The 10,146-nt window shown below is 39.7% G+C and overlaps 1 protein-coding gene across 8 annotated transcripts in view; it reads left to right on the top strand.

Moving 5' to 3' along the window:
* Positions 1–7,672, top strand: part of pdzd2 (PDZ domain containing 2) — a 96,551-nt gene extending 88,879 nt beyond the window's left edge. For all 8 annotated transcript variants that reach the window (XM_086206979.1, XM_086206980.1, XM_086206983.1 and 5 more), the window contains 5 exons: positions 1,526–1,643; positions 1,764–1,865; positions 2,438–2,696; positions 2,924–3,058; positions 6,551–7,672. In XM_086206979.1, coding sequence (XP_086063105.1) covers positions 1,526–1,643; positions 1,764–1,865; positions 2,438–2,696; positions 2,924–3,058; positions 6,551–6,708 — 772 coding nt within the window. In that variant the 3' untranslated portion in view covers positions 6,709–7,672. The remainder of the gene's footprint in view (positions 1–1,525; positions 1,644–1,763; positions 1,866–2,437; positions 2,697–2,923; positions 3,059–6,550) is intronic.
* Positions 7,673–10,146: the final 2,474 nt, after the last annotated feature.

Genomic DNA, 10,146 nt, shown 5'->3' with positions numbered 1-10,146 from the left:
AGAATTACTGAGCTAAAATTCTGTGGGACTTCCAGATCCAGACTGACTGACATCTAATCAACCAGTCATTGTGTTGATTGGCAAACAACAGAAGAAGGTTGTGGTGATAGATGTTGTGATACCAAGCAACAGTAACCTCAAGATGAGGAAACCTGTGAAGATCAATAAATAGATGTTGGGAGTCGAAGCAACAGTGGTGCCAGTAGTCATTGGGCATTGGGGCTGTGACCCCCTAACTGGGAGTGTGGCTCCAGTAGATTCCAGATATAAAACTTGTATATCCATGTGAAACTCACATGGCCACAGAGAATTACCAGTTTCCAGCCAATTTCCTGCTCAGTAGGAGTCAACCTCTCCTTCTTAGGAGTATGATTAAATTGTGCTGTACACACCCCTACTCCTTTAATTGCAGTGTCACCATAAGAAGGCAATTCATCCACAAAAAGAGCACGACGAGGCCTACTTCTACATTTGTGTTTTTTTTTAAAAATATGGGACTTTTTTTTTGTTTTAATAGTCTGCTTGTGCACTGTAGTACTGATATACATTTTCTATTTAGGTAAAAGTGTAACAGATGTCTTTTTATATTTTTGCAAATTGTTTTACACCTGGTTACCACACAGATAGATTTAAAAGAGAATTTATGGGGTCAAAGTTTTCCGATTGCCATGTAATTTATGAGAGAATGTGAGATACAGTCCTTGGGTGTGGGGGCACTCCATGGTTGTCAAGTCATCTGTTATAGAACTGTTGTATTTAAAGGTTACCACAGGAATAGTGGCTACATGTTATGTAATGTGGTTTGATTTTGAAAAAATAGGCCTGTTTGTCATCATTCACACTGAGACAGGACTGTTCCAATCACACATGATGCAAAGTATTTATTATGGCCTTCATGTCAGTCATACAGCCATTGAAACATTGAAGGTTGTACATACACCCATGATGTACATACATGCAGACATGATGTATCCCTTCTGTTGCCCTGGCTCCCCCCTTGCTGTAGCATGTTAATTGTACCTCATCAATCTCTAGCTGTGACAGTAGTTGCCATTTGTGGATGTTGGAACACTTGGCTAGCAGTTTCTTTAATGCCTCGATGTTGAGTTTGAAAGCATCTATGTATCTGATTGCCTGTGTATAGAGCAAGGTTGCTTGTGTAGGAGCATTCCAACAAATCCAGATTTTCTGCTCTAGTCTATGTACGTCTTGTTCCCGTTGGTCCATTCCTTATCAGTTTGCATAGCATCTGGCATAGACCTCATTGACTTAGGTAATGTCTGAGCCAGCATGACTGTAGTAGTCATTCCACTCACTGAGGTATGCAAGCAACATTAAGAACCTTGCCCAAGGGTCCACACTGGAAGTATGTCACCTGCCCTGGAATTGTTCCCAAGTCTCCTGTGCCAAAGTCAGTGGTGTTAATCACTTAACTATGTAGAATAATGTTTGATTCTTCAAGAGGTAGAAAAAAAATAAAAAAAATATATATATTCAACAACAAAATGACTCCTTTTCTCTCCAGGTTAAAGGATCTACTTGCTTCTTCTGGGAGCCAGCATAAATTGCAAACACTTCTGTCTTCCCTGATAACTAAATCATATGTGTCTACCCTGCTTCAGGAAGCTGAGGCCCTCTCAGAGGTAACACAATCTAATTTTACATACATTTATATGACCTATTTCAAATGTAATTTCATGTCCTCTATTGTTTCAGTCATATTTTTGGGATACACTGTCACCAACCATTCTGTGTTTGAACAGATTAATGTTAATACCCACCTTGTTTTCCTGAGTAAAGAGGAAGGCTCAGGACTTGGTTTTAGTATTGCTGGTGGAATCGACCTCGAGCAAAAGGCAATAACTGTAAGTATGGTCCAGAGGACCCATCTGTAAGTAATCATACTTTTCCTTATCAAACATTCTTTTATTCCTCTTTCCAGGGATTGATTTTCATTGTGGAGAAAGACATGACTTCAGTGCTGTTCCATGTTATAATTTGTTACCAAACATATAGTCCACCTACTAAACTATAAAAAAGATTCAGAATTAGTAGGCAAGGAGCAAGACTTTGGGACCACAAGCTGTCCAGTTTCCATTTGACATCTGAATTGTATTGACCAATCATGTTTGAGCTGGCTTTTGTTCCAAGGATGTGAGATGTCTACCAAAAGATGCAGAACACAGAGGCTGAATTTTAATCAGACAACCCTAGAAACAACATCTACAGCTAATGTCTAATTGCTCATGTTTATTCCTGTCTCCAGTATTTACTCAAACTGTATAGTTTAAGCAGGAAGACAAGAGAAAGTGATTGACTTTCAATTAGTCCTGATTGTGTTCACATCTGTAGTTAGACCGATTCACTTGTGATCAGATGACCCAGCACATATAAGGTCTGAACAGGATCTTATACTATCACTTGCCTTTGTCACCAGGTCCATCGGGTCTTCACCAAGGGTGTCGCTAGCCTGGAAGGCACAATTCTGAGAGGAGACAGGGTTTTATCCATAAATGGCATCATTCTGGATGGTAAAACCCATGGAGAGGCTGTGGCTTGCCTTCATCAAGCCAGAAATTCTGACCAAGCCTTTGTAGTCGTTTGCAGAGCGAATGAATATGAACTGAGTATACCTGAAAGATCTTTTTCAGCCAGCCAGACAAAAAGGATATATTCTGCTAATAAGATGGGAAAAGGTATGCCATTTACTTAGGCCAGTGATGATATTGACCAACCAGCTAGTCCCAACGAGTACCCCCATATCTGCTATTCCAAAATAATCCTTCCCTTAATATCTAACATTAAGCTATTCTGTTATGTTAAACTTTTATACTTGATCTTGTTAATGAAAATGAACTTGTTCTGTTAGTCCATCTCATCATTAATATTTAACCTCTGTAGTAACCTCAGGGTTATTTTTCAGTGATGGATGTGGACTCAGACAAGGTTTTGACAGTTGATCTTCACAAGACGTCTGCTGGACTGGGTTTCAGCCTGGAGGGGGGGAGATCCTCAAGCAAAGGGGACAAGCCTTTCATTATCAAACGCATCTTTAAAGGTGATGTTTTTCCTTTAAGCCCATCAAAAAGTACATGTTTTCAGAAACTTATATAATGCTCAATGTAGAATGTATGACATATTAGTGCAACGTTGATTTTTTTCTTTAGCATCATTCATAATTGAAGCAGTATGCAGTGCATTAAGTACAAAATGGGGTAAAATATGACATCAAAGAAATTACAAAATATTAAAACTGTTATAAGTGACAAAGCAGTTAGAAAAAGATTACTCATTTTAAAGGAAGTTGCATTAAAATATATTGATCTGATTTCAATACATTGATGGTTTTTGATCTACTGCAACATTCAGAAAATGATGCAGTGAGAGGAAAGTATTTTGATATGATGCTTTCTAACAAAAGTGGACAGCCAAACCAGGTCTCATAAATTCTTTAAGAATTACTGAATGGCATGTGGGGAATATTAAAACCAGTGTGTCTCATGTTTCTGAGTGATTACTAACAGCAACAATAAGAAAAGCCACGACAAGACAGAGCACAAAGCTTTTAAGCAATCCGTCCAACTTAAATCTGAACTGATGGGGCACAAAATAGAGCCCAATATGATGAGATTTTTTTATTATGAAATTGGTTGATGCTAAGATGAGAAATTGTGTTACCAAAATACACATTTAAACATTTGTTATGTAAAATACACAAGATGTTATGTATTTTTATTTTAATATGCAGCCTTTATTTAGACGAGTTGCGAAAAGAACACGTTATGAGGACACATATACATCCACATATCAAGGACTGTTTACCTACACTAATTAATGGTTATTAATTAGTTGTTTAACTGACTGTAGACATGTGTATAAGTTTTGAAAATGAGCTGGAGGTGTGGTGAAATACCATGGGAGGCAGATGAGTGATGGACTGTCTTTGCAGCATACGGCGGTGGTCATAACCAGGAAGTGGTGGCAGCTGATGAGGCCTACTTCGCAATCTACAGGAGACAACAGGACCTACTTATGCTAAAATCAGCTCTCCTACCTGTCTGTACCATCAGCCAAAGTAAAAGTCTTGAACGGCACCCCCAGAGAGATGGGTGCACAGCCAATTGTCCTCTGGAGTCCAGTTAATTAAATCAGTGTTTTTTAAGCTGGTAGAGTCTACCATGGCAAACTTAACAAAAAGGAAAAGCTATATCTCACACCTTGGTGCAACTTTAGTGCAAGAAAACTGTGAATATGAATGAACGTTGCCTAACTGATTGTTCCAGCTAGTATCTCCCAGCCATATTGATATTCAGGCACTGTTTCCCCCCCCCCCAAATTTATGTGGTTTTGAACTTTCACTGGACAATGTCAAAGTGACGATACTGAGTCTGAATTTTGGGGAAAAAAGGGTGTCATTCTTGCCAGTGTACACCTTTTTTTTTTTTTTTTTACTGAATATGTCCCTCTTTTAGTTTCTATTGGACCAAAATTGTCCATACTTAAATTAATGAACGGAGGGAGATCTGGCAGTGTTCTTTTATCTGGCAAATTGGCCATCTTTTGTTCCCCTGTTCTGTTTTTCAGATGCCTGCAGATCACACATTTTGTGATGACACTCTTTGCTGCTCTATTTCCACTTGTGATCCAGTACTTTTTCCCCAATTGATTGAGGTCATAATTTCTTCCGCAGTGCCCATACTTTCCATGAATATGGCGAATTAGCAGACTGGAAATGTGAGAACTTTTGGGGAGGATGATGAGATACTTCATCTCTTCAGAAAGGGCTGCTCTTGACAGCTGTCTTCCTATTCTGATCAATCCATCTTTCAGCATAGGATCCCATTCTGTAAATTCTGCCTCTTTTATGAACAGTAGGTGGTGCCATTTCTAATTTCTCATACTCAACAGGAAAAACTTGTCCTTGAGTGAATGAAATAATTGCTCTCTCAGCTTTCTCAGGGTTGTTAAGAGACATGCATTGACCACCATGTTCTAACTTGAAGGCTTGCAACTGAGATGTCAGGTTCTGATGTTGTGAATGTGTGGTGACGTCAGTGGAAAGTTGTTTCCTTTTGGCAGCCAAAGCGATCAGGGTCCCTCTAACCTTTTGATACCAGGCTATGGCTCTCACCAATTTGGTCTGAGAAGTGAGTGAGAATTTTTAAAGTAGAACTTGGCATGTCTTGGCTTACAGCATTGCACACAAGAGGGTGACATTTGACATCTGGGTCATCTTGTGACAAAGATGAATTGCTGGTTTCTGTAGTCCAGGTATGCATTGGTCTCCAAAGAAATTCAGGACCACAAATCTATCATCTGTTGTCCAGGAACTTTTGCACACTCAACCCCCTCGAGGCCTCATCTGCTGGGTTATGCTTGCTTTCAATGAACTTCCATTGTTGGACACTGCTGTTCTCTCTAATGAAGGACACTCTGAGATAAAGGTGTGGTCTTGTCTGCTTGTAAAGTGTCATGAGATAACTTGTGTTGTGATTTGGTGCTATAAGAATAAAATTGACTGTATAAAGTAAAATAAGTAAGTGCATAAATATTTGCCCCTACAAGTCAGTATTCACTAGCCGTAACTTTGGCCGCTCTAACAGTGCTGAATCTATATGCCTGGGTCTCAATCAGATTTGCACATCTAGATACAGGCATTTTATTCCATTCTTCTTTGCAAAAGTACTCAAACTCTGTCAGGTTGCACAGAGATCAACTGTGAACTAACCTTGTCAAGTCCAGCCACAAATTCTCAATTGGATTGAGCTCTGGGCTTTGACTTGGCAACTCCAGAACTTTGACCTTGTTGTCTTTTAAACATTTCTGTGTAGCTTTTGCTCTAGGCTTTTGGTCATTATCTTGCTGGAGAATAAATATTCTCACAAGTCATAGTTCTCTTGCAGATTGATTAGGATTGTCCTTTAGGATTTCCCAGAATTTTCTGCATTTATTTTACCCTCTACCTTTACAAGCATTCCAGGGCCTCCTTCTGAGAAACTTCCCCACAGCATGATGCAGTGTGATAGCCAGAACAATTCATTTTGATCTCACCTGACCAAAAAAATCTTCCCAGTTTACTGTACAGTCTCCTACATGCCTTAGGTGAACTTTTGTCAAGTTTTAATGTGAGCTTTAATCGACAGTGGTTTCTCTTTGCTTTAAAGCTTTGACTTTTGGAGAATCCCGGCAACAATTGTTGTATGTAGAGTCTCTCCCTTCTCAGATGCTGAAGCTGTTAATTCCTTCAGAGTAGTGATGGGTGGCCTCTCTCACTTGTCTCCTTCTTTCACAGTGACTCAGTTTGTGACAATGTTCCTGCTTTAGGTATCTTTACACATGCCAGTTTTCTTCCATTTGTTTATGATGGATTAAACTGAACCCGAGGAAATTTTCAGCCATTTGGGAATCTTTTTCTACCCATTCCCTGACTTTTTCATTTTAACAACATTTTCTTTGAGCTATCTATTACAAAGGGAAAGGAAATTTTAGGAAATCAAAATTAGGGACTGTATTTGGAATAATGCTGAATTCCTGTTTCCCCTTACAACAGGAGGTGCTGCTGAACTGTCTGGGCTTATTGAAGTTGGAGATGAGGTCCTATCTATCAATGGTTTCTCTCTGGAGGGTCTCATGCATCATGATGCCTGGAAAGTCATTAAAGCTACAGACGAAGGGCCCAATCGCCTCCTCATCCGCAAACCAAACTGATACACAAGGAAACGGAAACATCCACAGAAATCCCAATGTGAAGCCACTCTAAAAAGAGCGGAAACCAGGACAAGCAATAGAAATGAGAACTAGATATTTCCACTCTCAAAACTGATAATGTGTATGTTTTGTGGTATTCAATGTGTTTGTACAGTTAACTAGCATAAACCAAATGGATCCCTTTCTATTAAAGTGTTGAGGAGTTTGCTTAATTATTTTTAGACTAAGGGCTAGATTAAGAACCTGTTTGCACCAAACCCTCATTTGTTGTGAAAGCTACTGTTAGGATTAATTTAAAAGGCGCAGTCAGAATTAGATCTGGAAAGTAATGGAAATGGATAAGTAATGGACACAGGTAATTTTGTGATTTACCTCATTGCATATATATTTGTGGTAATTATACTTTCAGGGTGTAAAATGGGGAAGAATGTCTATGCAACACAGAAAAAAACTGTCTTAATTTTTGCAAAAGACATGGCTGTCACTGATGTTACCTGGATGAGGCACTAAGAAGAACAGAGTGGAAGAGTTTTAAGCTAAAAAAAAAAACAGTCAATTTAAAAACATAATGAATTCAAAGTTCTTCCCTGTGCCTCACACTGACATCTCCATGTGGACCTCATGACTCTGTGATGCGCACATACACACAAGCTTATATTTTTAGTCTCCAGAGGGTATCATTTTCAGTTGACCTACTGAAAATCACACAGCAACAGACATAAAGGTTGTGCTCTGGTGTGGTACTTTTTTCAGAGGATATAGATTTACCAACATACAGTATTGAGCAATAATCTGTTGTAGCATGCACACATATAATGCTACAAAGTCTGGTCATGTGTTCACATTTTAAAGCAAATTTACATGTTTGATCATTGTATTTTATGCTACAGAAAGTTCTCTGATAATTTAGACTTCATTCTTGATATGTAAAATAAAAATGACTTTTGTTCCCTTCCACACTGAATTTTTTAAATTTTGATTCTTCACTTTTGACATCCCGTTAATTTTTCCAATTTGTTTTTTTTTTACCTGTCCTATTCAGCAGCTGGGGCAGGCAGTATAAATGTTCCTGGTGCCTTGTTGTGCTGAAGCAGTTTTACTCTGCAAAGGAGGAATCTGACATTATGTATCAGTTGTGCACCGTGTATATGTATGAGAGTGTATATATGTGTGTGTGTGTGTATGCTGCGGTTTGTCTTTGGATGCTGTGGGTAGCTGACTGTCGCTGATGTGGGGGACCAGAACAACACACCCCTGGCCCAGGATAGCAGGCAGGTCAGGATCAATGTGCCAGGGCATCCAGCAACCCCCAGAACACAGATGCAGATGTAGTCCAGAGCACCTCAGACCTAGTAAGAGCGCCAGACCCCCCATTCCCAACATGGGTGCAGGGTGCGTGTTGTGTGTGGGAATGTAGATGTGATGGTGTGGATGACTAGGATGTAGTTAAAATTGGGGGAGGCACTCAGGGCATGGGAACCCCATGTGCCATAATGTTGCTTCTTTGCTGTCATGGCGCTTTGCAGTATTGAAGAAGCACAGTGGATCTAGGTATGAAGTGGAAATGAGTGTGACAGCATCTCTCAGATGTGGATGTGTAAGTTCCTGCTCTAATCACTTTGTGCCCTCAACAAGGTTTTTGCTGATACCCCCTTGCATCGCAGGCATTTTTCACTACCAATTTCTATTCACTCACTCAGAAACTCAATAGCTTTGACTTCAAGATTTTCATTTATTTTACTTAATGATAATGATTACAACCCACACTATCAAAACAGTCGCAAGTGGTATGAAACAAATGATAAATACAATATAAATAAGGCACCGCACAAAATATAAGACCCAAAAGAAACCTGATGCTGCAGCATTGTCAGATTATGGGAAGATAAGTAAGTATTACTTTCAAATGACAGTAACCTACACACAATATTTTTAAAATGGTCAGGAGGTTTGTTAAGTCAGAAAAATCAAGGCCTTTGGTTTTGAAGACCAGGCAGAGTTTGGGATAACTTCAGTGTCTCAGAATGTCCCTCAGGATTTATTTGTGAATATTCTCGGTCATCCAGGTCATTGTAATTCTCAAAAATTATCAGTATAGGCAAGTACAGGCCGTTGCGTTGACTTGAGTCGTTTAATCAGGAAAAGTGTAAAACTGTTGACAAAATTGGAAACAGGAAAATACAATATTATCTCAATATCCAATATATGTAACAAATATTTTGCAAAACATACTTGCATAGAACTAAAAACATTATAGAAAACATGAAAGACTTACAGACGATGCCTTTTACAAAATGCAAAGGCATGAATGGCAAGATGGCTGCTGCCGTGTGCTCTTAGAAAAATCTTCTGAAGGTGTGACTAACAAAATGGCTGCCACCGTGTGCTCTGAGCTAAACACTGAGCTAAGAGGAAGTGACCCACATGGGACTTCCTGTCTCTGAGATTAACAAATAAAATACATAAAACAACCACTAGGGTTGCAATATATCAAAAATAACAAACAGATCCAAAGCCATCACAATACCTCTTGTAAGAATTTACAAGACATATGTCCAGTTGACAAAACTGATCATTTTTGAGAATCCTTCATGATTGATATGAGGTGGCATCTACTCTTCTCTCACGGAATCTGTCTTTGTGGAGTTTGCATGTTCTCCCTTTGCCTGCATGGGTTCTCTCTGGGTACTCCTGCTTCCTCCCACAGTCCAAAGACATGCAAATGGAGACTAGCTTAATCAGATACTCTAAATTGACCGTAGGTGTGGCTGTGAGTGTGAATGGTTGTCTGCAATCAATTTGAGCTGTGAGTGTGAATGGTTGTCTGTCTATATGTGCTGGCCCTGCGATGGACTCGCGACCCGTCCAGGGTGTACCCCGCCCCTCGTCCGAAAGCTGTCCGCACTCCCAAAACAATATCAAAGAAAAAGAGGTTCACGTGTGCGAGCTGGAGGTACTGGTGGAAGAGGTGGAGGAGTGACGGTAGATTTTGTTTGGCAGCCAGTCCAGTGGTGTCAGTACAAAAAAACAAAACAAAAACGTGAGTAGGATAAGGAGTGTGAGAGGGTGAACGCGGTGGGTTCAGAGCAATGCACCCTCGCGGAGATAAAAAAAGTGGTCGGACCTATTATTGGCTGAAATTCCCTCCTCATCACCAGTGTTGTTTATAATCATGTTCATACATCTTAACCACCTCTAATGAAGGAAACAACGAGTCGCTACGTGTGTTTCAAGTTTTATAGTGACGGTAGAAAAGTGTTCGCTCCTCCTTGACTGAACGATCAAAGTGATACAAAGCACAGGTTTCCTCACTAAACCTGAGTGAGCATCACTACGTCATAACCTTGCACCACTGCTAGCACTCTGAAAGATTTCCTATCTCTATTTCTAATGCATGTCTGCAATTCTAACTTCCTAAAAAATGCAAGCTAAATGTAG

Source organism: Aulostomus chinensis, chromosome 6, assembly GCF_037954235.1.
Source record: "Aulostomus chinensis isolate RoL2024-O1b breed Wild chromosome 6, RoL_Achi_v1.0, whole genome shotgun sequence".
Lineage (NCBI taxonomy): Eukaryota > Metazoa > Chordata > Actinopteri > Syngnathiformes > Aulostomidae > Aulostomus > Aulostomus chinensis.
Note: the sequence above shows the minus strand (reverse complement) of the source record. Positions and strands in the feature narration are given on the sequence as shown.